Genomic DNA, 27264 nt, shown 5'->3' on the forward strand with positions numbered 1-27264 from the left:
GCTTAGGGCCGCAAAACTCAATCCAACCCCGCTGTCCACAGAAACAGCGTCTCCCTGTCATCTTGGTATTGGTGGTGGGCACTAAGAAAAAAAAAAAGATATCAGTATGTAAATACAACCATGCACATGTTACAGTATGCACACGTGTTTCTGGCCAAGCCAACCATTGATCCTGATACAGAAGAAAACCATCCCAAGCCTAAAGAAACTCTGGTGGAGGGGAGTGACTGGAAGTGGCCACTGCAGGGTGTGTTCGCTTCTGTTGAATGAAGGAAGACAGTTTTAAAGGGGCTAAAAAAAGATGTATGCTCCTCTGCTGGGTTGCATATGTATATGATTTTTAAAAGATCAGTAATAATCTTTAATGTCTGTTTAATGCTTGACAGTTTGAAAGTCCTTTCATCTATGTGATCTTATTTTCTTATGGCCACCCTTCAGAATGGATTTATCATTCCCATTTTATAAATGAGGAAATGGGTTGTGTCTAACTTCAAAGGAGGGAGGAGAGCGGGGGCTACTTCTCTGCTCGGAGGTGGGGGGTACATTGGAGGAGCTGCCCACTGGCCTAAACACAATTCGTGGTGATTTCTCCTTCTGCACCCAAATCATGCCAGGGCTTAGGGTGAACTCTAGGTCCCACCTCATTCTCTCAGAACCACAAACCTTGGGTTATTTGGGGCTAGCAGTTCTTGGTCTCCTTTTTTTCTCAGTAACACACTTGCATCTATACTTATTCCCCTCCTCGCTGATCACACAATCTTCCAGATTTTTGTCTACTGCCTAATCTCAGTTTTTGAAACTCAGAAGCTAAGACACAACCTTTCTTTTCTGTAGTCCTCCAAGTCATCTCTTCTCTGAGGCTCTGAAAGTGGAATGTCTAAATGCTGGATATGGGGCACCATTGATCACTGTGCCAAGAAATCTTCCTTCCTCACAAGTGTCTCTCTGTCCAATGGGAAGGGCGTGGAGACCTTCACCCAAAAGACAAATTGAATCCCTGTGAGAATTTTAGAGGCTGCCCAGATAGCATGGCTGCCCAGAACTCCATGAAGCTCTGAGAGGTCAAGTATGAGGTTCTAGGTTACATGGAGACACCGAGCAGAAGCATCATGAATGCAGAAAACAGTCATCACCTTGGGCAGCCTAAAGTGACATAGCCAATCAGAAAGGACCATCGAAGCAAACTGATGCGCCTTCTGTTGTGGGTACAGAAGCTATCCCCAATTGTAGACCCCTTGCCAGGCATCTAAAACTTCAAGCCTCCCTCATGTTAACAATATGCTCCCTTGACTCCACATACCCCTTCCACTATCATCTCTCTCCCCTTCTTCAAAATCAAACTTCTTGATGAGTTGTCCACACTCATGTTTCCATTTCTTCTCTTCGAATTCACTCTTCAGCCCATTCCAAAATGGCTTTCATTGAGGTTATCAATGACCTCCTTATCCATAAATCATAAATCAAATGGATATTTTTCTGTCTTTATGTAGCCAAGCCTTTTAGTAGTATTTAACATAATTGGCTACTTCCTCCCTGAAACACTCTCCTTGGCTTCTGTGACACCACACCCACTTTGGACCTAGTCTCTGGTCACCTTTCTCTGGCTGCCCTCCCATTGTCCTCCCCTTAAGGTTATATTCTGTCTTAGCACCACTGCTCACTGTGCTCTTTTTCTGGGCAAGTTCATGTAAGTTCCATCTCCAAAATGTCTCTTACCTACCCTCTGGCCTCCACACTGCTACCACTATGGCACAAGCCACTGTCCTTTCACTTAGACAACTGCAGTATGCTTTGAACGGGACAGTCTGTCCTGTGCTGCCAGAGGGAACTTTTCAAATGCTAAATTTGAACACATGGCTATCCATTTTATGACCTTTCAATAGTTTCCACTGCCCTCAGGATTAAGTTCAAACCCTTGACTTGACATTAATAGCCCCCTACAATCTTTTTTTTTTTTTTTTTTACTATCTAGCCTCTGCCTCTTCAGCCTCATCTCTTGCCATTCGTCCGCTTCTACTCTACGTCCAGCTGCCCTAAATTGCTTTCATAGTTCCTTAGACTCACCAGGCTCTCACTTTCCTGTAGGGTTTTCCACAAGCTGTTCTGTCTTCCTGGAACTGCCCCCCCCCCTTCACTTGCCTAATCCGGCAACTCTAGGTCCCAGCTAAATGTCACTTCGTCGCTCCCTTTGCCTAAGTTAATATTCTGCACCTCATAACACTCATCCTAGCTGTTAATTAATGAAATCCTAATCTCTGTAAGCTCCGTGAGCCGACATGTTGCCTTGCTCACTACTGTAGCCTCAGCAGTAGCACGTAAACCCGTTGCCGTGGAGTCGATTTCGACTCTTACCGACCCTACGGGACAGAGGAGAACTGCTCCAAGGAGGCTAGTGGATTTGAATTGTCGACCTTTTGGTTAGCAGCAGAGCTCTTAACCCCTGCAAAACCAGGTCCGTTAATAAATAGTTGTTGAATTAATTAATTAATTAATAAAGTTGAGACACTGTGACACTACAACGTGGGACCTGACCCCTCCACAGAGTCACCTGACACCCTTTCTACTAACAGAAGTTTGTGGATCTCAGCCAGAGCCCTCCAAAGGCACAGAGCAGGCCAGAAAGGAACCCTCCCTAACTGAGATCTTGACCTTTGTCATTGGGAGGCAAGGATGCCTGGTCCCTGTAGCCTCAAGCCTCCAAGAGTTAAAGATACAGGCAGCTGGCTGGGAATTTTGCAAGGCGTCCCAGAGGCTTCCGTAGGTTAAAGAGGTTTGTGTGGTAAATCGATTGAGGATCTGGGCTGCATTTCTTCTTCTCCTCCGTTAAAAAAACAGAGCGTCAAAAAGGAGAAAAAGGGAAGAAGGAGTTGGAGAAGACGACACAAACCAGTTTAAGTATTTAAGGACGGAAACGCGACAACATAAAGATTGTGGCAGCGGTGGGATTCGAACCCACGCCATCGAAATGACTGGAGCCTAAATCCAGCGCCTTAGACCACTCGGCCACGCTACCTTCCAGTCACAGTGAGTTTCTCTCAGACTATATTAGTGTAATGACGCGGACTCCTTGTGCTTGGTAAGTCCCGCCTCCATGAATTTGCGCATGCCCAATATCGGCCTGGCACCTCCCGCGCCTGGCACCGTACACAACTCCAGCAGCAATAACTATAGCCCAAACGCAGGATTAAAAAAAGGAGAATTCCCAACCTGTTAAGAATTAATATTCAATCCACACATGTGGGTTTGGGTTTGAATTTTCATTTTCCATGGGCGTGGTACCGACTGTGGCCACCTGGGGGCGGTGCCGCGCTGCCGCTTTTCTCTGCCGGGACTGGGAATCTGGTGGGGAACCACGGTGTGCACTGAGCAGGGCCCTGTCCCCATCCTGCGGACCCTTTATCCCCACCCCAAGTGGCTTCTGTAGCCCTGGGTGGCTCCATGGCCTGGCCTCTGCTCCAACGATATGAGAATCGCGGGTCCAGGGAAGAAAATCATTGAAGGCTGTTAAAGGTTATTTGCATGTGTGGGCTCCCCCATCATAACTATTATCCCCACTTTACAGAGGGGGAAACTGACACTCAGGGAGGCTAAAATAACTTATCTCAGGTGTTCCACCCAGAACCAGCATTCCCAGGGTCCTAAGACTCGGTATTCTACTATGTGGACTATTGAAGTGCCTTTCAGAAAAATAGAGAGGTGCACAGAGCAAAACATAGTATATTTTCGTCCAACATTTTCCACTACTAGCCAAAGTTTGGCGGCTTGAACCCACCCAGAGGCACCTCTGAAGACAGGCCTGGCAATCCTCTTCCAAATGTCACAGCCTTGAAAGCCCTACGGAGCAGTTCTACTCTGCACGCATGGGTCTCCAGGAGTCAGCACTGACTCCACGATAACTAATAACAACCCCCCAGTTCCTCAAAACCTTCTCCAGCAGTTGAACCATTTGCTAGCAGCCCCTCAATTCTTCTCCCTCTCTCACTCACTCTGATAATTTAATTCCAGTGAACATCTATCAGGCACCTAAAACCAAAACCCATTGTCGTCAAGTCCAACTGCTCCATAGGGTTCCCAAGGCGCAGCTAGTGGATTCACACTTCCGACCTTTTAGTTAGCAGCCAAACTCTTAACCACTGCACCACCAGGGCTCCATCGGCAACCTAGTAGGCCTGAAAAGAAGCCCTGGTGGTCCAATGGTTAAGGCTCGGCTGCTAACCGAGAGGTGGGTGGTTGGAATCACCCGCTGCTCGGTGGGAGAAAGATGTGGCAGTCTGCCCCGGTAAAGATGACAGCCTTGGAAACTCTGTGGGGCAGTTCTACTGTGTCCTGTAGAGTCACTCTGAGTTGCAATGGCCTCAACGGCAATGAGTGGTTTTTTTTTGGGCAGGCCTGATGAGGCAACAAGCAGGTAGGTCTTCGGGGAAGAGTTGTTTGTGGAGCTTCGTGGGACCCTGGTGCCAGAGAGCTTCTCCAACAGAACACACATCCAGCAGAAACAAGGACATTAGCTCATCTGCTCCATGAAGCATTTGTCTCTGCCGGCCTCCCACAGTCCTGCAGACTCCGCTCTTGGTGATTTAGGTCTCCATGAGTGAGCGGCAAGGGCCGCCCCTATGCAAAGCCCAGCCACAGCCTGGCTAAGGGTGGGGAGGCCACGGAAACAGGAACAACCGGGCTCTATTTAGGTTTGTTTGTTTTTTCTTCTTAGCGACATTTAAAAATAACTTTTGCAAGAGGCATACGTGCTCTTTGTGGAAATTCAAGCAAATAAAGAAAAGCACAAAAAAGAAAATAAGCTCGCCTTTAATTTCTCCACCCAGTTAAACTCTGTCGACGTTCTAATACATGAAGGTGTTTTCTTTTTTCATTTTCTTAAAAATAAATTTGAAATGTAATGCATAAAAAAAGTGGTAAATTAGAAAAGAAGTCAAATCGCATGTATAAAAGGTTAAAAGGGAAATTCTCTTCCTTCACAATGGAATCCCACAGCTCAGAGCTGAGCAATGCAAACAGGCTGTGTCCTTCCAGAGCTTTTCCTATGCAAATATATAGTCAAATGATACTAGAGGCCCAAACATATCCCGTCAAATCCTGGGGTTTGCTTTGCCCAGGGCAGGGAAGTTACAGCAGTATCTAAAAAAAATCTAAAGGATAGAAAAAAAAAGAAAAATAGCTGCTGGCGAGTTGGTTCTGTTTTGTGGCCACCCCATGTGTGTCAGAGTAGAACAGTGCTCCACAGGGTTGTTTTTTTTTAATAATTTTTATTGTGCTTTAAGTGAAAGTTTACAAATCAAGTCAGTCTCTCACAATATAAACTTATATGCACCTTACTACATACTCCCATTTACTCTCCCCCTAATGAGTCAGCCCGCTCCCTTCTTCCAGTCTCTCCTTTCATGACCATTTTGCCAGTTTCTAACCCTCTCTACCCTCCCATCTCCCCTCCAGACAGGAGATGCCAATACAGTCTCAAGTGTCCACCTGATACAAGTAGCTCACTCTTCATCAGCATCTCTCTCCAGCCCATTGTCCAGTCCCTTCCATGTCTGATGAGTAGTCTTCGGGAATGGTTCCTGTCCTGGGCCAACAGAAGGTCTGGGGACCATGAAGGCCGGGATTCTTCTAGTCTCAGTCAGACCATTAAGTCTGGTCTTTTTATGAGAATTTGAGGTCTGCATCCCACTGTTCTCCTGCTCCCTCAGGGGTTCTCTGTTGTGTTCCCTGTCAGGGCAGTCATTGGCTGTGGCCGGGCACCATCTAGTTCTTCTGGTCTCAGGATGATGTAAGTCTCTAGTTCACGTGGCCCTTTCTGTCTCGGGCTCATAGTTATTGTGTGACCTTGGTGTTCTTCATTCTCCTTTGATCCAGGTGGGTTGAGACCAACTGATGCATCTTAGATGGCCTCTTGTTAGCATTTAAGACCCCAGATGCCACACTTCAAAGTGGGATGCAGAATGTTTTCATAATAGAGTTTATTATGCCAATTGACTTAGAAGTCCCCTTAAGCCATAGTCCCCAAACCTCCACACAGTTTTCAATGGCTAATTTTCCAGAGGTAGACCTCCAGACTTTTCTTCCAAGGTGCCTCTGGGTGGACTTGAACCTCCAGCTTTTAAGACTGGCCAAGCACATTAACCATTTGCACCAAAAGACAGAAGAGTGGTGAATTCAGAGCTGTCTGTAGCTACAGGTGGTCCAGTCCAGGTAGCTTTGTGATGGGCCTCATCTCTCATGGCCCGTAGGTCCAGGACCTTCTGAAAGACTGAGGTTGAGCCAAGGGGGACTGTCATGCTGCTGCTTAAAAACATACACCCTATGCCAACTGTGGACAGGGAACCCAAGTAGATAATGCTTAGGGATTGTTCCTTCCAGTGGCAGACTAGCTAGCCTGTGTGAGGATTACCCCAGCCTCTTTGAAGTTGGCAATAGGCAGGCAACCATGACTGGGCAAAAGTATTTCAGAACCTGAGCACTATTCCGTCATATCTTTTGCTGGGCACCCTGGAGAGACTGAAGCAGTGTAGAGCGTTGGGTCACTGAGCTGAGGACACTCCACCTGCAGTAGACTTCCCATGAGTGAGAAGTGAACATTTATTGTGTGGAGCCATTGAAATGGTGGTGGTGGTCATTTTGGCAGCATAGCCGAATCTACGCAGCCTGATAAAGCTTCTTGGAGATGGATTTGTGCTGTGCTTTGCTGAGAATTATTTTCTCGAGGGGTGTTTGTGTGTGTGTGTGTGTGTGTGTGTGTGTGTGTAAGAAAGATCTAATAGTTAAATTTGGGAGACCAGAAAAAATGAGAGGCTCTGTCTTCCTCTTGGAGAAATCTTAAAGAAACTTTAGAAAGCACCAGAACTTGCAGGCCCAAGTTTGCCCTGAAACCCATTCCCACCCACCCCAGCCATGGTTTTATTTATTTGCTTAATTTTTTATTGTGCATTAAGTGAAAGTTTACAGAGAAAGTTAGTTTCCCGTTTGATAGTTTGTACATAAAGTGCTCCATGATTTAGTTTTGTTCCGCACAACGTGCCAGCGCTCCTCTCATTTCCAACCTCAGTTCTGTGTTTACTTTGATCCTGAATTGCCACCCCTTCCTGTCTTCTCATCTTTGCCCTCGTGCAGTGCAAATGTTGCCTTTTTCATCTCGTTCTAAGGAACACGTTCCTCTCAGGTGTTATTGTTTATTATATGGGCCCGTCTATGGCTTGGTTGAGGGGTGGTCTCTGGGAATGGCTTCAGTTCCAGGTCAGAAGGGTGTCTTAGGGCCTTATTCTCCAGGGTTCCTCTAGTCTCTGTCAGACCAGTAAGTCTGGTCTGCCTTGTGAATTTGATTTTTCATTCTACAGTTTTCTCCTGCTCTGTCCAGGACCCTCTGTTGCCATTCCAGTCAGAGCAGTCATAGTGGTAGCTGGGCACCATCTAGCTCTTCTGGTCTCAGGGTTGTGTAGGCTGTGGTTCATGTGGTCCGCCAGTCCCCTGGACCAATTGCAACCTTGGGTCTTTGGTTTTCCCAGCTATGGTTTTATTTGTGTCAGAAAAACTCAGGCTTTGATAAATGTGCTCCTGTAGGTTAATTTTTTTAAACAACTTTTTTGTGATACAACACACAGACCACACAATTCATCCATTTAAGGTGTGTAATTCGATGGCTTTTGATATATTCACAGACTTGTGCAACCATCACCACAATCAATTCCAGAATATTTCATCACCCCCAAAAGAAACCTATATCCATTAGCAGTCACTCCACATTACCCCCAGCCTCCCTTCCTCAGCCCTAGGAACTACTAATCTTCTTTCTGTCTCTATAGATGTACCTATTCTGTATAAGAATGGAATCACCCATTTTTTGTGTCTGGCTTCTTTCACTTAGCGTGATGTTTTCAAGGTTCATCCATGTTGTAGCTTGTATCAGAACTTAATTCTTTTTTTTAAAAAAACGTTTTATTGTTCTTTATGAAAGTTTACAGAGCCTATTAGTTTCCCATTCAAAAATTTATACACAAATTGTTTCATGACATTGGTTGCAAAGAACTTCATTCTGTTTACAGTAGGATAATATTCCATTATATGCATATACCACAATTTGTTTATCCATCCATCAGTTTTTGGATATTTGGATTGTTTCCTTTTTTTTTTTTTTTTTGCTATCATAAATAATGCTACTATAAACATTTATGTACAAGTTTTCGTGTGGCTATATGTTTTCATTTCTTTCGGGTATATACTAAGGAGTAAAATTGTTGGATCATATGGTAATTTCATGTTCAACATTTTAAGGAACTGCCAAACTGATTTCCACAACAGCTGCTCAATTTTACATTCCCCCAGCCATGTGTGAGGGTTCCAATTTCTTTAAATCTTTGACAACATTTGTCATTATCTATTTGATGATGTTTTGTTAGGTGCTGTTAAGTTGGCTCTGACTCATAGTGACTCTGCGTACAATGGAGTGAAACACTGCCCCGTCCTGTGCCAGCCTCACAATTGTTGCTATGCTTGAGCCCATTGTTGCAGCCACTATGTCAATCCACCTCGTTGACAGTCTTCCTCTTTTTTCACTGACTCTCTACCAAGCACAATGTTCTTTTCCAGGGGACTGGTCCCTCCCGATAAGGTATCCAAAGTACGTGAGACACATCCCTGCTTCTAAGGGGCATTCTGGCTGCACTTCTTCCAAGACAGATGTGTTTGCTTTTTTGGCAGTTCATGGTATGTTCAGTACACTTCTCTAATGCCATAATTCAAAGGTGTCAGTTCTTCTATTTGATTATAAAACTCATTGCCATTGAGTCAATACCAACTCATAGTGACCCTATAGGACAGGGTAGAACTGCCCCATAGTTTCCAAGGAGCGCCTGGTGGATCCAAACTGTGGACCTTTTGGTTAGCAGCCTGAGCTCTTAAGCACTAGCCACCAGGGTTTCCAGCAGGGTTTAATGCATTCTTTAAAAAAAAAAAAAAAAAAGTAAACTAAAATCCATTGTCATTCAGTCTGACTCATAATGAGCACATAGGGCAAAGTAGAACTGCCCCGAAGGGTTTCCAAGGAGCAACTGGTGGGACTTAAAAGCCTTCCTTTATGTTTAGCAAGGCAGTTCTTAACCACTACACCACCAGGGCTCCATAATGGCCCTCAGTGTGAAATGCTATCTCATTGTGGTTTCGATATGCATTTCTGTGATGGCTAATGCTATTGAGCACCTTGTCATGTGCCTGTTGGCCATTCGTATATTGTATCTTCTTTGGAAAAATGTCCATTTAGATCCTTTGCCCATTTTTCTATTGGGTTATTTGTCTTTTTATCATTGATTTGTAAGGGTTCTTTATGTATTTTAGATACAAGCTCTTTATCCAATACATGCTATGCAAACATTTTCTCCCATTTTCTGGATTGTCTTTTCACTTTCTTGATGGTGTCCTTTGCATTCTGTGGGCTATTAAGTCCCATGAATTACTCTGCTGGAGAGAAGGGGGGAGGCGAAGTTCCTGTGGGCCGGAACAGTTTTCTAACAGAGGTGGCGATTTGCCCTTCAGAGTTTGCAAAAGAGATCATTCTCCACTTGAGAGAAGGAGTTGGCTTCAGGACAGAGGGGTTAGGCTTTGAACTGCTGTGTGCCTGTGAGGAGTTCTCCCTGAGGAGATTGACTGTTTTCTTTCTTGGGAACAGTCGTGTTGAGGTGCACCTTATTTTTATCTCTCCTGTGTTTAATCGGGAAATCCTGCTGGAGTACTGGTAAAGTGCTGTGGCTGCTAACCATAAAGGTTGGCAAGTTCGAATCCCCCAGGCGCTCTCTGTAAACTCTGTGGGGCAGTTCTATCCCGTTCTATAGGGTCGCTCTGAGTCAGAATTGACTCAACAGCAATGCGTTTGGTTTCCTGGTTTAACTCCTCTCTGTTGCCCAAACTCTTCAATAAAGTCAGAACATTTTGTGCGACGGTGAGGGAGATGATTAAGGACCAAGCAATAAGGAAGTGTGACCTGCTCCACGTCTCCCTGCTGAGACCCTGGAGGACACCTGTCTTCGTGAAGTTTCTAGAAGCGACACCTACTCCTCTTGCAGAGCTCAGTTCAAACGTCACTTCCTCAGAGAAGCCTCCCTGGACCCCGGAATAAGCGGGTTTGTCTTTCTTCACAATCTCCCACGGCCCCCTACACTTCACTCATAGCATACCCACAGTTTGTAACGGTGTGGAGTAATGATTACTGGGTCATTTGTTTTCCATCTTCCTATCCGACTAGACGGTTGGGCCCTCCTTCTTGAATCACCCACTTGGGAGGGTGCCCAGACCGCGTGTCGAGCCGGCGGAGGGGCCAGGGACGCAGCGCCTAGGACTGCGCCCGGGTCACGGAGGAGCGCCGAAGCCCAGGGAACTGCGCGCGGGCTGCAGCACCGAGGACGGCCACCGGGGGGCGGCCACGTGCGAGCAGCCGGCCGCAGCCCCGCCCCGCCGCCCACTCCTGCCCGGCCCCAGCGCAGCCCCGGCCCCAGCTCCGCCCGGCCCGGCCGCCCACTCCTGCCCCGGCCCCAGCGCAGCCCTGGCCCCAGCTCCGCCCGGCCCGGCCGCCCACTCCTGCCCCGCTCCGCTCGGCTCCTGCTCGGATCGACGTCCGCGCACCGGTCGCTGCCGCTGCTCCAGCCCCGCTCGCTGTCGCCTGCTCTCGCGCCCTTGACCCGCGCCGCCCGGATAGTCGCAGCGGCCCCGCGCGCCCCCCACGCCCCGGGATCGTTGCAGCGGCCCCCGCGCCCCGGGGTCCAGGCATCCACCCGGCGCGGCCCCCGCTGCCTCCCCGGAGCGCCGGCCCGCCCGCCCAGCTCGCCGCTCCCCGGCACGCTCGGGGGGCCCGCCCGTCCTGCACCCTGGAGCGCCCGGCCGCGAGCCTCTGCCAACTCCTCTGGCTCCTCGTGGCTGCGTGCAGCGGCTGCCGCGCCTTTGCACCCGAGGGAGGTAGGTGCGGGCCGCGACGCCCGGCTGGACCGGGGGCCAGGCCCCGGGCTGCAGGTCGGCCGCCGCGTGCAGCCCCGCCCGGAGCGCGGCGGGTCTGGAGTTTGGGAGCCGGCCGGGGGCGGCGCGGGAGGGGAGTGTGGGGCCGACTCTCCTCGGGGTGCTCAACTCTCTGGGCTCAGTGTTTGCTTCTGTAAAATGGGGAAGTCCTGCAGATGAACGGCGATCTCCGTGACTAGGAAGGCTCTTGGCACGATGGACGTCGTTCTGGCTGCAGGAGGCAGCTCAGGGGCCTGGGATGCCGCTGGGGCCCGCGGAGGGTGGGCGCAGCGCTGCCTTCCATATTCCTCCTGGGCCCTGAGTCAGAGCCCCCATCGTGTCCCCTGAACCAGAGGCCTGCGTCGACCCGAATTCGCGGAGGCTCGAGGACAGTGTAGACGCGCCCTTGCGGCATTGTTGGCTTTGGGTGTTTGGGTGTTGGCAGGCGTGGCTGACATGTGCGCCAAGGGGCTGGGCTTTGATCTGCGTGAGCGGCCGCGCCGGGGCGGGGGCCTCCCGGGTAAGTCCCGACCTAGACCCGCCAGCCCTGGCGCGGAGGATGGCTGGGAACCAGCCCAGCTGCCCCCCGAGTGCTACAGAAGAGTTGCACTGAGGGGTGTGTGTGTAGGGGGGCGAGATCTGTCGCGGGGTACTCTCTCTAGGAGGCTCACTTCTGAGTCGTGGGCCCTTCCTGCCTTGGGTCCACTTAGCCAGGAAAACAGGAGAGAAACACCCAAGGGCCGGAAATGGCTGGAGTTCGGGGTTTGAATTCTGACTTACCGATTGTGTGACCTTAGATAAGTTGCTTAACCTCACTGGCCCTTGGTTTCTTTATCTATAAAATGGGTGCAGCATCACCACCTACCTCTTCCTGTTGTTGGAAGTGAGTTAATATATGTTAGGTGCTTAGAATAGTGCTTGGCACACAGTGTGTGAAGGCTATGACCTTAGGGAGACATATAATAGTAGATACTCCTGAACAGGCTATAGAGTCAGGGGGAATTGAGTAACATAATCCACCTCTGATTTTACAGAGGAGGAAACTGAGGCCAGAGTGGTCCCCAGATCCCTAGAAGCTCCCTTTAAGGGACAGCAGTGTAAACAGCAGACTCCAGCAGGCAAGATGGACTAAGTACGAGAATACTGAGCAAGCAATTGGGAGCTGAGAACTGATAATGCCGTGTGTGCGTGCGTGCGTGCGTGCGTGCGTGTGTGTGTGTGTGTGTAGGGAAGGCTTCCTGGAGGGGGCGATGTTTGAGCTGACTCAAGGAGGATGCCAATGGAAAGGGTTAGGGCTTGGGGAAGTAGGTTTCGAGAAGTAGATATGCTGGTGTCTTCCTTCTCAGTAGTCTCCACTAAAAAAATTCAAAAAGTTGCCTTTGAGTGATTCTGACTTACAGTGACCCTATAGGACAGAGAAGAACTGTCCCACAGGGTTTCCAAGGAGTGGCCGGTGGCTTCGAACTGCCAAGCTTTTGGTTAGCAGCCGAGCTCTTAACCACTGTGCCACCAGGGCTCCACAGCACCTGACATTCATTTATTTGTTCATTTGCTAGTTCAACAAATGCAATAAATCATTTTGAATACATGGATTCAAGAAATCACCTTTATTAGGTTGAAGCCAGTGGAGTTTGTTATAGCAGTTCTTACAGCAGATAGTTGGTGCAGTGGTCAAGTGTTTGGCTGCTAACCAAAAGGTTGGCAGTGGGAACCCACAAGCCAATGCAGGAGAAAGATGTGATGACCACCTTGGAAACCTTATGGGGGTAGTTCTTCTGTGTCCTATAGGGTTGCTATGAGTCAGAATCGACTTGATGGCAAAGGGTTATTTATTTATTTATTATAAATTTTCTATAGCATGTAACTATGGATAGATCAACTTGCAAATAGAAGGTTTTATTGTCAAGAAAAAGCGAAAAATGAAATGTGCTGAATTATTTCAAGAATGGGAAACACCAAACTCCCCTGGTCAGAGGTCTCCATATTAGAGACTACCCTAAGGAAGTGGGAATAAAGAACTGATGTGTAGTTTCTTAAACCTTTGCATGAAACTGATTCATTCCTTCTGGAAGCTTCTAGGATCTTCTCCATGTCCCAGTGTTGTGAAATTTCAGGGCAATGATTCTGGGTGTGGGTCTGTCTCTATGTGTTGTGCTGGAAACTTGGGCCCTTTCTGACTGGAAAGGCTTGTCCTTCAGTTCTGAGAAATGTTCTAGATTTTTTGAAAACAAATTTCCTCCCCTCTACTTCCTCTGTTCTTTACTGATACTTAGATGGTAGACCCCTAGAGGGGTCCTCTGGTAGTCTTAGCTTTTATCTCCTATTTTCTATTCTCTTTTTCTTTTTTGATCTACTTCCTAGGAAGTTCTCAACTTTATCTTCCATGTAAAAAGATATAATTAATTTCCAAGTGCTCTTTTGTGTTGTTTGAAAAATAGTATCTTGTTCTTACTTCATGGATGAGATCTTCTCTGTCCAAGGATACCAATATTTTTGTTTGTTTTTAAGTTTTCTTGCATATTCTCAGCTTGTTCCGAGTTGCTTTCTTCTCTTGGGTTGTATTGGTGTGCCTTTCATGTGAGGTACCTTCTCAAATATCTGGTGATTCTTGGCTGTCTTTGAGAATGGCGCTTCAGTAAGCTCTTTGAAAGGTCTGTGGGTGTGTGGTGTTTGCTGGCTGTAGCCTTTCCCTTGGGTGATCTGGCTAGGTTGTTTTACTGGGGAAGGATGCCTTTGAACCTTTTGTCTTGCACAGGTCAGATTCTGTAAAGATGCCTTGTCCAGGCTTCTGCCTGTAGAGTTGGCTTCTGGTTGTCAAAATGCTGGGAATCGTGGGGAAGAAAGCTGGGGGTCCATAGCAGAAACTTGAATTCAGCTCTTTACCAATTGTCTTAGTTATCTAGTGCTGCTGTAACAGAAATACCACAAGTGGATGGCTTTAACAAAGAGAAATTTATTCTCTCACAGTCTAGGAGGCTAGAAGCCCAAATTCAGGATGCCAGCTCCAGGGGAAGTTTCTGTTGGCCCCAGGGGAAGGTCTTTGTCATCATTCTTCCCCTGGTCTGGGAGCTTCTCAGTGCAGAGACCTAGGGTCCAAAGCACATACTCCCCTCCTGGCTCATCATTCTTGGTGGCATGAGGTCCTTCTGTCTTTCTGCTCTGTTCTCTCTTTTATATCTCAAGAGATTAATTCAAGACACAACCTAGTCTTGTAGATTGAGTCCTGCCTCATTCACATAACTGCCTCTAATCCTGCCTTATTAACATCATAGAGGTAGGATTTACAACATGTGGGAAAATCACATCAGGTGACAAAATGGTGGACAATCACACAATACTGGGAGTCATGGCCTAGCCAAGGTGGCACACATTTTAGGGGGACACAATTCAATTCATCACATCAATGGTTTGGTCAAGATCATTCTCCGGGATTCACTATTTCTGGTCCAATTCTTAGAGTTGGAGCAGAAAAATTTAGGGGCCAAGTCAACACTGAGAAGTCTCTATTCGAAGTAATAGCTGATTATTTTTTTAAAAAAAGATTTTGTGTAGGGAGAGATTAGGTTGGTTCTGTGGACAAAAAAGCTGCAGACTGTTACCCAAGTGAACTGAAAACATGACTAGAAGAAGGTGGTTGTGTTGACGACGATGTCCACACCTGGGATAAAACCAGCTTAGTGTTGCTGCATCAGACTCTTGTAGCCAAGACTGATGGGCACCAACACGCTGACAATGAGGCAGAAGATGACAGACCTAGGCCTCCCGCCTCAAAAGTCCCAGGGCTGTGGAACATTCCAGAGAAACATTTCAAATGGCTAGGAAGTCAGAGACTGAAGTGTTCAGTTCTTTAACTGTGAAGCTTTCCAGAGCTGGGAAGGACTCTATGCATAGGGAGCAGTGAAAAGCTGGTGGCCAAACTGCAAAAAATTTCTCTCAGCCAGTGGTTCTCAAACTTAGGTATACATCAGAATCCCCTAGGGGGCTTGTTTAAACACGGATCGCTTAGCTGACCCCCAGAGTTTCTGATTCAGGAGGTCTGAATTGGTGTTTCTAACAAGTTCCCAGGTGATGCGGCTGTTGCTGGTTTGGGGACCACACTTTGAGAATCACTAGTTTAGGATGTAGTGACAGAGGAAAAGCCCTGGATTCAGCCTGCACTGGCTTCAAACTCAACTCCCCACTTTTTGCTGTGTGATTTGGGGCAAGTCACTTAACTTCTCTGTTCTTCAGTTTTTTTTCATCTGTAGAATGAAGCTAATAGTGCCTACCTCTTTTCCTAGGGCCCTGGGTGGCTTCCTGGAGGAGGTGACATCTAAGCTGAAACCCACAGGATGAGCAGAGGATTTGGCCAGGGGGGAGTATCATGATTGAATTGTGTCCCCTCGAAGTATGTGTTGTAAATCCTATCCTCTCTGCCTGTGGTTATAATCCTAATCGGTTGTCTTTGTTCTGTTAAGGAGGCAGGATTAGTCTAGGGTAAGTCTTGAGTCAGTCTCTTTTGAGATGTAAAAGAGATTAGATAAGCAAGCGAGAGAAGCAGAGATGGGGGAAGAAAGATGCCAAGCCACATGTACCTCACCCAGGAGCAGAAGGTCAAAGAGGACACGGATTGTCCCCAAGAGCCGACAAAGACAGAAAGCCTTCCCGTAGAGCTGGCATCCGGAATTCAGACTTCTAGCCTCCTAAACTATGAGAAAATAAATTTCTGTTTATTAAAGCCACCCATTTGTAGTACTTCTGTTATAACAGCATTAGATAACTAAGACAGATTGGTAGTGAGGGCAGGTTAGGGAGTATGCCAGACCAAGGCACAGTATGTCCAGAAGCCCAGAGGGGGACGGAGGGCCCACATCCTCCAGGGAGCTGAGAAGAGTTATGTAGCAAGTAGTTTGTAAGTGACACTGAAAACCAAAACCAAACAAACAAAAAAACCAAACCAGTTGCGCTGTCAATTCCAACTCATGGAGACCCATTTGTTGCAGAGCAGAACTGCCCACCATAGGCTTTCAAGGCTGTGACCATTCGGAAGCAGATCACGAGAACTTTCTTCTGAGGTGCCTCTAGGTAGGTTTGAATTGCCAACCCTACTCTGTCCTATAGGGTCGCTATGAGTCGGAATCGACTCGATGGCACTGGGGTTTTGGGTTTATGGTTAGTAGTTGGGTGCTTAACTGTTTGTGTACCCAGGGACTCGACTCCTTCAGTGACACTGAGATGCTAGGAATCTCTTCAGGGCTGACTTAAAAAAAACCAAACCCATTATCAACAAGTAGATTCCAACTCCAGGACTGACTAGGTATTAGAAAATGGGCCATGGGAATGGGTCTAGAAGTGGCACAAGTTACTCCTGTCTACTTTCCATTGACTCAGACACTGTCCCATGGCCCCACCTAGGTGCAGTGGGTGCTGGGAAATGTAGTACCTGGCTGGGCAGGGAGCATAAATGCTTGGTGGAGAGCTGGCTGTCTGCAACAGTGGCTTTTTCTGGCCCCTGGCCACCTTGCTCACTCTTTTCCACCTTGCTCACTCCTCTGTGCTCTGTTGATTGAGCAAATATTATAGCTGAGGAAGTTGAAGTTCAGAGAGGTTAAGTAAATTATCCAAGGTCACACAGCTAACAGTGGCAGAGCTGGGACTTATACCCACACGCCTTCATCCCCAAAGCCTTGTTTGGCCAGATCCTTGTTGGTCTTGATGTTTTTTAGACCTTCTGTGATCCTGACTTTCCCACTCACCGTCTCAGGTGTCTGGTCAGACTAATTCCCAGCTGCTTTGTCATTTTTTTTTTTTTTTTGTCATTACAACCCAGTAGTCCTTCTCCTCTCCCATGCCAAGAGTATCTCTCATTCAGCAAAAATTGCCGACTTTTCTCCAGTTACTCGTGCGTTCCTGCAACACACATTTATGGAGATCCTAGCGTGTGCCAGGCATTGTGCTCTGGGCTGGAATTCAGAGAGGAATAAGACAGGACCCCTTTTTTTGGGAAGCTCACATGGTCTGGCCACCGAGAAGGCTGTGTAAACAGAGTTCCTGGTGACAAAAGAGGCATGCTGTATGCCTGGTCTGGCCCACCAGGAGTACAGGCTGTACCGGGTACATGAGAAGGATGTCCAGCAGGTAATTAAACATGACGATTCCAGCCCTCTTGTTCATCTTCTTGATCAAAGCTACCATCACAATATATTGCGCTTCATATTCTAAGATGTATTCTTCAAACCTCTAAAACAATAAAATAGCCCTTCCATAATGACGGCTTTATGTGAACGGAGCACAGTGTACTGCAGGGATATTTTTACAAGCCTTTAGCAGAGCAAATGTTGACTTATCTCCCTGAGTTCAGCAGGGGGTTGCTGCTTGCATCAGTCAATAAGCTGATTTCTCCAGACCTTTATGGCATGCACAGAGATTTGTTTTTAAAGAGAAGGAGAGGATTGGGAAGGGCTCCTTGGAATTCCACCAGAGTCATTCTAGGGCAGGGTTTCTCAACTACAGTCAGTTCTAGACAATTTGATCAGATAGTTCTTTATTGCGGCGGTCCGTCTTGTACATTGTAGATGTTTAGTGGCATCCCTGGCCTTTACTCATTGCCCCTCCTCCAGTTGTGACAATAAAAATGTCTCTAGACATTGTCCAGTGTTCCCTGCAGGGGGCAAAACTGCCATTGAAGAACAGTTGCCAGTCCTCTAAACTGTATCAGTTTCCCATTGTTGCCATAACAAATTATCACAAACTTAGTGCATTAAAACAGTTAGGGTTCAGGGAAGGCTTCCTGAAGGAGGTGACACCTGGAGGTCTGGAGGTCTTAAATCTTAAAATCAAGATGTCAGCAGGGCTGTGTACCTTCTGGAGACTCTAGGGAAGAACCTGCTTCCTTGCCTTTTCCAGCTTCAAGAGGCTGCCTGTGTTTCTTGGCTGGTGGCCCCTTCCTCCATTCTCAAAGTCAGCAGCATAACATATTCAAATCTCTGTCTGACTACAGCTCCTGCTGACCCTCCTGCTTCCCTCTTTTAAGAACCCTTGTGATTACATAGAGTCTAGCAGGATAATCCAGAATAATCTCCCCATCTCAGGATATTGAATTTAATCCCATCTGTTAAGCCCATGTGAGATAACATATTCTGAGGTTCCAGAGGTTGGGATGTGGACATCTTTGGAGAGGCCGTTATTCTACCCACTATTTAAATTGTTCGGCCTCTGGGTATAATGGAAATGCCTGTGGAGACCCTAGAAGGAGGTAAATGAGTTTTGGGGTGGTCAGAGCATAATAGCAGCTGGTACTTTTGAGTGCCAGTTCTTTGCTGGGCGCTATATGCCTGATCTCATTGAATCCTCCAAACAACACTTGGGGTAGGTACTTGGTACTGTTTGCTGTTCCCATTTTACAGATGAGGAAACTACCCAGAAAGGGCTTTCTGAAGGAGGTAGAAATTTGAGCTGGATTTTGAAAGGAGCAAAGGGGTTTTCCAGTGAGTGGGAAAGGCATCCCAGGCAGAAAGACCTGTGGGTACAAGAACTAGGAGGTGGGGAGCTTGGTCATGAATGGTGACTGGCTCTAGGGCCTGGACAGTAGGAGACATGAGATGGGGGGAAGAGAGATTGGTGTGGACATCTGTAAATCAGTCCTTATGTTTTAGTATTCTGACATAAACGGTATTATTTCCCTCAGTAGTTTAAATAAATATTTACTGAGCACCTACTACGTGCTGGCAGTACAACATTAATAAGACCCTGACTTGAGTGCACTGTTAGCTTCATGCTTGACTTAGTCCATAGTCATTGCCATTGAATCGATTCCAACTCAGAGCAATCCTATAGGATAGAGTAGAACTGCCCTGTAGGTTTTCCAAGGCTGTAATCTTTACGGAAGCAGATAACCACAGCTTTCCTCTGCAGAGCAGCTGGTGTATTTGAACCGCTGACCTTTTGGTTAGCAGCCAAGCACTTAACCACTGCACTACCAGGGCTGTGACTCCTAAGGCTACATGCTTGTTACCGCCTCCCCCAAGTAAATAAACAGAACACAGACTAGAAAGGTATTTGATTAGCACTTGTTGAGTGCTTGGTCAGTGCCAGGCATTGTGGGAGATAAGACTTGAGGGGTCACAGCCTGGCCCCATGGAGTCATTTACTGAGGGCAGGGTCCCGGCTCCTCATGGTGCAGCCTCATGCTGCAGAGCACAAGCTCTCAGCCACTATGATGGGATTAGGTGGTATCTGCCGAAACCAGGTACCACAAATGGGGTGACTGATGAGAACAGAAATTTACTTTTTATTGTGCTTTAGTTGAAGGTTTACAGAGCAAATTAGTTTCTCATTGAACAATACACATAGAGTTTAGTGACATTGGTTGCCAGCCCCCTGACATGTCAATACTCTCCCCTTCTCGACCTTGGGTTCCCCCCATTATCAGCTTTCCTGTCCCCTCCTGCCATCTCGTCCTTGCCCCTGGGCTAGTGTGCCCATTGAGTCTTATTTTGTTTTATGGGCCTGTCTAATCTGTGGTGAAGAGTGAACCTCAGGAGTGACTTCAGTACTGAGTTAAAAGGGTGTCTGGGGGCTGTACTCTCAGGATTTCTCCAGTTTCTCTCAGACCAGCAAGTCTAGTCTTTTTCTGTGAGTTAGAATTTTGTTCTGCATTTTTGAGAACAGAAATTTACTGTTGGCATGGTCGCTATAGGGCCGCTATGAGTCGAAATCGACTCTGTGGCAACGGGTTTGGTTTTGGTCTTATGGTTCTGGAGGCCAGAAGTCCCTACCAACATGCCTTATCAACACATCAGGCCAGGCACATCATCTCTAGACAGGCTAGGGCTGAAGATAGCCTTGGAACAAACCAGGTGCTGCCCAGTGCAGCCTTGCTCTATTCAGTCTCCCACCCCTAGGGGGCCCCCGTCAGAGCGGGCAGTCCTTTATCCTGGGCCCAGCAGCTCTGGTCATTGTCAAATGAGAGTCCATGTCAAGTGCTTAGCATGGCGCCTGGTGCACAGTGACCCTCCACATGTGTTACTTGTCTATTTCAGTAAAGATTATGCCTTTTTGAGCTCGGTAGGAGCTCAGTACAGGAGCCCCGGTGGTTCAGTGGTTAAGTGCTCGACTGCTAACCAAAAGGTCCGTGGTTCAAACCCACCAGCTGCTCTGTGGGAGAAAAGTGTGGCAGTCTGCTTCCATAAAGATAACAGCCTTGGAAACCCTGTAGGGCAGTTCTACTTTGTCATATAGGGTTATCTCTACTGCAGTGGGTTTTTTGGAGCAAAGGTCTCTTCTGCTGTCTTATCACCTACTTGCAACACAAAAGCCATATCTTCCCTTCTCTCCTTCTCTGAGGTGAACTCACATTAAACTGTGAGAAACCCATAGCTGCTTCCAGTTGGTGGAATAAGAGAGAGAGTTCTTGCCATGGTATCGGGAGGAACCAGAAGACCTACTCATCTGAGGGTGGGTGGGGAGGGGAAACCTTGAAGGGAAGCAGAGCTAAAGCCTCATTTATCATACCAGGAAATCAATAGATAAGGACCAAAATTGATAAATTAAGAAAAAGCTGGAAAAGCATACTATTTAGAGACACGGAGCTATCTACCAGAAGTAACATGTAGAATAGTTGGAAGTGGTTGCATCTTGGAGGGTGGGAAGCAGGGCTGCCCATGTACAGTTGTAAAGGTTGTTCACTAGAGTTGAGCAGTACACAACTTGTATGGTCATACACAGTGGCACTAGTAGTTGTGGTTGTTGTTAGGTACTGTCAAGTCGGTTCTGACTCATAACGGCCCTATATACAACAGAACGAAACACTGCCTAGTCCTGACCCATCTTCACAGTTGTTGTTATGCTTGAGCCCATTATTGCAGCCACTGTGTCAGTCCATCTCATTGAGGATCTTCCTCTTTTTCACCGACCCTCTATTTTAGCAAGCATTATGTCTTTCTCCAAGGACAGATCCCTCCTGATAACATGTCCAAAGTATGTGAGATGTAGTCTCGCCATCCTTGCTTCTCAGGAACGCTCTGGTTGTACTTGTTCCAAGACAGATTTGTTCGTTCTTTTGGCAGTCTGTGGTATATTCAATATTCTTTGCCAATACCACAATTCAAAGGTGTTAATTCTTCTTCAGTCTTCCTTATTCATCGTCCAGCTTTTGTATGCATTTGAGGCAATCGAAAACACCATGGCTTGGGTCAGGCGCACCTTAGTCTTCAAGGTGACATCTTAGCTTTTCGACACTTTAAAGAGGTCTTTTGCAGCAGATTTGCCCAACGCAATGCATCTTTTGATTTCTTGACTGCTGCTTCTGTGGGTGTTGATTGTGAATCCAAGTAAAACGAAATCCTTGACAGCATCAGTCTTTTCTACATTTATCATGATGTTAATTGATCTAGTTGTGAGGACTTTTGTTTTCCTTCTGTTGACCTGTAATCCATTGAAGGCTGTGGTCTTTGATCTTCATTAGTAAGTGCTTCAAGTCCTCTTCACTTTCAGCAAGCAAGGTTGTGTCATCTGCATAACGCAGGTTGTTAATGAGTCTTCCTCCAATCCTGATGCCCTGTTTTGTACAGTGGGGACTTGCGTGTTGCTGTGATGCTGGAAGCTATGCCACCGGCATTCAAATACCAGCAGCATCACCCGTGGCGTACAGGTTTCAGCTGAACTTCCAGACTAAAGCAGACTAGGAAGAAGGACCCGGCGCTCTACTTCTGAGAAGAATTACCCAGTGAAAACCTTATGAATAGCAGCGGGACGTTGTCTGATGTAGTGCCGGAAGATGAGCCCCTCGGGTTGGAAGGCCCTCAAAATACGACTGGGGAGGAGCTGCCTCCTGAAAGTAGAGTCGGCCTTAATGACGTGGTTGGAGTCAAGCTTTTGAGACCTTCATTTGCTGATGTGACACGACTCAAAATGAGAAGAAACAGCTGCAAACATCCATTACTAATCGAAACCTGGGATGTACGAAGTATGAATCTTGGAAAATTGGAAATCGTCAAAAATGAAATGGAAGGCATAAACATCGATCCTAGGCCCTAGTAGGGAAGGATATTATTTTTAACCGTGTGCTTTAATAAAAGTGTTTTTAAAATCATATATCAAAACTATATAGTGGCCCTGGGGGCAGTCGTGGTTCAATGGTACAATTCTTGCCTCCCATGTGGGAGACTTGGGTTTGATCCCCAGCCAATGTACCTCAAGTGCAGCTACCAGCCCTCTGTCACTGGAGGCCTGTGTGTTGCTATGATGCTAAACAGGCTTCAGTGAAGTTTCTGGACTAGGAAGAAAGGCCTGGCAATCTACTTCCAAAAAATCAGCCAGTGAAAACCCTATGAAACATAAGAGTCCGATCCATTTTACATGGAGTGGCTGAGCTGAGGGCTGACTTGAAGGCAGCTTACAATAATAATACAGTGGTCCTAAGTCCTGGCTGGGTTTTGAACTTTTCAGGTTGGATGCGATAGAAAGCTTATCTGTTACCGGTTAAGCCACTCCATTCCCCCCAAAAGGAGAGGGTTTGTTGTGTCATACAATTCATGGTGGAGCAATATTTTGGCTTTAGGTACATTTGGATTCAGAGGCTTGAATGATGTCATCACTATTCATTTTTCTTTGCATTTCTTGTTCTTCTCTCTACCACATGCCCGCTTTTTTCTCTGGTAGCCTCAGCTCCAGTCTGAATCCTCTCAATTTACAAAAAAACCCTACTGCTATTGAGTTGACTTCAATTCACAGTGACCCCACGTGTGCAGAGTAGGACTGTGCTCCACGGGGTTTTCAAGGGTGTGACCTCTTGGAAACATCACCAGGCCTTTCTTCTAAGATGCCTCTGGGTGGGTTCCAGCTGCCAGCCTTTCTGTTAGTAGTTGAGCGCTTAACTGATTGTGCTACACAGGCGGGAAAACCTGACCATCTCTTCCCATAACTCAAGCTAAAGCTCCATGCTTACCGGGGACTGGACCAGATTGGTTTGACTTGGTCACATGCCCATCTCTGAACAAATCACTGTGACCGGGTACTCAAATGCTGTGATTGGTATAGACCCTGGTCATGTGACACGATACCGATGCCTGAGGGTGGATCCTTGCTTCAGCCCCATGCCCTGGGAGTCGGGGAGAAGCAGGTGTGTCAGGCAAGGAGGCTGATGAAAGCGACCATGTCCACTGTGGTTGCAGTCTAGGACTAGGTGGGTTCTGCCATGCTGGGCATATGCTAGTGTGTGCACTGACCAGCCATGTGGACTCTGGGATGCTGGCTCCAGAGAGTTGGGAGCAAGGAGATTCCAGCCTGTTTCTACGGCAGGAGGGCGGCTCCCGGGGTGAGGCCGGGGCCCCAAGTAGGGCTCACAGCCACTGTGACTTAGCCTGCAGGCCTAGGTCTGGGTATTGCAAGCATAGTTTCCTGCCACAGCGGCAGCCAGACAAGCCTTTTATAGCAAGACCCAGTGAGAGCATTGGTTCACGGGGCGAGAGCTTAAAATAACGTGTTCCCTGAAGACCCCTGAAAAAGCTTGGCTTTGCTCCTAACCAGACATCCATGTCACCAGTCTGGCTGGGACCCAAGGCTCAGCCCCTTTTATTTGTGATAATAAGAATTATGGTGATAATACTAGTTACAATTTCTAGCTGTTTACTCTTTGCCTGCACTGTCACCTGAATGAGGTGGGTATAGTTATGCAGCCTGGTTTATCATGAGGAAGCAGAGGCGTAAGAGCTTAAGTCATAGCTGGTAAGAGGCAGAGCTGGGGCATGAACTCCAGTCGCCTGACTCAGAACTCCACTCAGCTACCTCTCAGAAATATTTCCCCAGGGCGTGTCAGGGACCAGGAGGGGAAATTGTGGATGCCTGAGTGAGGACAGAGGGAACCTTCCAGGGAAGCCTGATGTCTCGGGGGCTGGAGTTCCGCTCCTGGTCTCAGGCCCTCCTGCCCACGGGAGCAGACCCTTTGGTGGGCTGAGGGAAGTGCAGTTACTAGGTGGATGTTCCTAGGAGCTGGTGCCCTGGCTGGGGTCAAACAGGCATTGTGGAACTGAGTTAGGGCCTGATGAAGGGTCCTTGTATGTCTGGGGGCATCCACCATCCCCCAAGTACCTGGCCTTAATGGCTGGATTTTGGCCAAGTTCGGACTCTGGGTTGAGGCCACTGTTTTCCCAGGCTGACCCTCTCTGGACATCAACCTGTCATAAGAGATGCAATTTTTTTGTGATATGGGAGAGAAAGAGCTACTGGACCGGGTAGGATTAACAATTAGTAAGGAAAAAAAAAATTACAGTAGATTGGACATGTTTAGAATTGAAGCCTGGAGATTGCAGTCTAGCACTATTATGGTGCCCCAAGATGTAAGAGACCCATGCTCTATCTGTGGCTCTGTCATCCTTAGCACATGGCTTTCACCTCATGGCCTATCATAGCTGCTGGGGCTCCAGTGATCACACCTGCATTCCGACCAGCAGGAAGGAGGAAGAGCAGAAGGACACACCCCCTTCGTTCCCTAAAACCTTTCCCTAAAATTGCACACACCACTTCTGCTTATATTCCTTGCTCACGTGGACACACTTAGCTGCAAAGGTGTCTGGGAAATGTAGACTTTATTCTGTGTGGTCATGTGTTTAGCCCAAAACCCATGGTTCTTTTATTAAGGGATAAGGAGGAGAACAGCCCTTGGGGAACAGTTAACATGTACTGCCACAGCGGCTTTAAGAACAAATTTATGACAGTTCAAAAGCCATAAAACAGATATGCTGGGTAGGGTTACAGCTGTTTATCTGCACCTCCTTTCTTTTCCCAGGTCTGGGGAGAATGTGAAGTCTGTGTTGTGGAATGTGGCCTATGGTTGGGGTTCTGGTCGGCGTTCCCCTGTGAACTAACTGTGGAACTCCCACTATAAAATGGGAGTTGGTGAAATAGTTACCATGGTCAAGGTCACTAGCGGCAGAGCCAGGATTTGCACCCTGGCACCCCAGCTTTGGAGTCCAGACAGTTAACCACTGGACTACACAGCCTGAAAGTGTACAGGCTGAAGTTGTGGTTCTGGCCCTTCCCTTGGCCCCCTCCCAGTCCCCGGAGGCCGCTAACCTGGATTGGCCTGCTGGCAGCTCCAGGCGTAATGCTGTCTTGTTCAGCAGGAATTCTGGCCAAAGGCTGACCAGGACAGAGTAGGCGCTGGGGCTGGGAGCAACTGAGAGTGGAGAGAAGCTGGCACAGGGCCTGGGGAAGATTTTGGTAACGAGGATCAGGTGGCCAGGGTACTGGATTCAGGACCTGGACTGTGTCATGTCCAGAGAGTAAGAAACAAACTTGGCAGTTGGCACCTATGATAGAGATTTGCAAACTGTGAGTGAGAAATTGATGTGTGGCTGGTACATTAAAGAAAACCAAAAGAATGGAAATAAGTAGAATAGAAAATAGCAGAGTACATTGTACAAAGTGAGACTAAGAACAGTTTCCTGAAATGTTAATTCCTGTAGTATAGATAGGAGATACTGGGTTAGGATATAAAATACATTTCCTACTGCGATACTGTCAAGAAAGTTCCTCAAGTCTAGAAAGCTGCCCCCATTATAGGAAGAGCAGAGTTGTAGATGAGTATGTAGATCTTTGCCCATTTTCAAATTTCATTCTGGAAAGGGACTTCCGAGCTGGCATCCAAACGATGAGAAAGAACACACTGATGGAAGATTGGGAAGGTTGTTCAAGCAAAGGGAACAAACAGGCCCTGAGGTAGGATGAGCTTGACACGTTCATGGTGTGCCTGGAGAGCAGCCAAGGCCACAGGGCAGGTGGGCAGGGGCCAGATTACCGAGGGCTTGTAGCCTTAGTGAGGCATTTGGATTTTATTCCAAATGTGAAGGGAAGCTGCTGGAGGGTGTTAAGCAGGGGGGTGACTTGATCTAATTTATGTTCTTAAAAGATCACTCTGGGTGCTTAGGAAGCATTTATTTTCCCTACTTTGCTCTAACGTTTCCAAGTGCAGAGTTCTTAGCAGTGGAATGACTGGGTTGACAAGCTTGTAGATTTAAAATGTTCCAAGATGCTGCCAGCTACCTCCCCAAAAGATAGCTCTAGTTTTTACTCTGGGGGTGCCGGCTCTTGCTGTTGCCAGGGGCATGCGGGTGAGGTGCCCAGCAAGCTCTCTTGGCCCCTGTGCCCACTCTTACCTTTGCTTCTTTTGCAGGATCCTTGCCGCTGTGTTTGCCCAGTAACTCTGGCTGTGCCGCGTACCCCTTGGGTAAAACGGGCACCCCAGGAACATGGCAGACGAAGACCTCATCTTCCGCCTGGAAGGCGTTGATGGCAGCCAGACATTTCGGGCTGGTCCTGATGGCAATTCTGATGCAGACAGCGATGATGAGGAAGGTTACTTCATCTGCCCCATCACTGATGACCCCAGATCTAACCAGAATGCCAATTCCAAGGTTAATAACTACTACAGCAACCTAACAAAAAGTGAGCAGTATGGATCCCCAGCAAGTTCCTTCCACTTTAAGGTGAGTGGACCGCCTGACTCCACCTTCTCTGCCCTGGCTTGCCTTGCCTAGGGGATGGTGATTTCGTTTTGCTGGTTGCTGAGTTGGGGCCCTCCTTGTGTTTCAAATTCTGGCCAGTGCTATAAATTCTGGATCTGAGGATGCACTTGTTAAGGTGGGAGAATTTTGTAGGTTTAAAACCTGTTTCATTACTTTAGGGCAGTGTTTTTCAAATAGCTGCTCGGGACCCACTACTAGGCTGAGAAAACCTTCTAGTGGGTTTTGCCCAGCATTTTTTTTTTTTTTTAAAGAAATGTAACAGAATAGAATAGAAAATATCAGAGAGCATTGCAAATGGTAAAGGCCTTATGTCTTGAACACGTATACATGCACACTCACATACACATAAACTTGTTGAACATATCATTTGCATATCAACAGCATCCCAGCATTTTTTTTTTTTTTAAGGAAATAGAACAGAAAATGTTGGCAAGCATTCAGGTTGCTGTCGTTTGTTGCTGTCGAGTTTGGCTCCGACTTGTGGCGACGTTATGTGTAACAGAACGGAACGTTGCCCAGTCCTGTGCCATCTTCATGATTGCTGTTATGTTTGAGTCCATTGTTTTGGCTATTGTCTCAATCCATCTCGTTGAGAGTTTTTCTCTTTTCACTGATCCTCCACTTTAGCAGACATGATATCCTTTGGCGATTGGTCTTTCCAGGTGACGTGCCCAAAGTCAACAAGCCAAAGTCTCGTGATGCTTGCTTCTAAAGAGTGTTATGGTTGTAAATAGTAAAGTTTTTATTTCCTGAAAGATATGTACACACACATTTA

General features: G+C 47.3%; 1 protein-coding gene and 1 non-coding gene across 3 annotated transcripts in view; one reads left to right on the plus strand and one right to left on the minus strand.

Annotated features, from left to right (window-relative positions):
* Window positions 1-2931: 2931 nt before the first annotated feature.
* On the minus strand, window positions 2932-3013 carry TRNAL-UAG (transfer RNA leucine (anticodon UAG)). Its single transcript has one exon. It is a non-coding gene; the product is annotated as a tRNA-Leu (tRNA).
* A 7475-nt stretch (window positions 3014-10488) lies between these two features.
* The window catches only part of EEF2K (eukaryotic elongation factor 2 kinase), a 72406-nt gene continuing 55630 nt past the window's right edge, over window positions 10489-27264 (plus strand). The window contains exons 1-2 of one of the 2 annotated variants that reach the window (XM_049904361.1): window positions 10489-10950; window positions 26138-26450. In XM_049904361.1, the coding sequence (XP_049760318.1) occupies window positions 26214-26450 (237 nt within the window). In that variant the 5' untranslated portion in view covers window positions 10489-10950; window positions 26138-26213. Of the gene's footprint in view, window positions 10951-26137; window positions 26451-27264 lie in introns of those variants that run through there. The other variant, XM_049904362.1, reaches the window with a different exon arrangement.

Source organism: Elephas maximus, chromosome 12 (genome assembly GCF_024166365.1).
Source record: "Elephas maximus indicus isolate mEleMax1 chromosome 12, mEleMax1 primary haplotype, whole genome shotgun sequence".
Classification (NCBI taxonomy): domain Eukaryota; kingdom Metazoa; phylum Chordata; class Mammalia; order Proboscidea; family Elephantidae; genus Elephas; species Elephas maximus.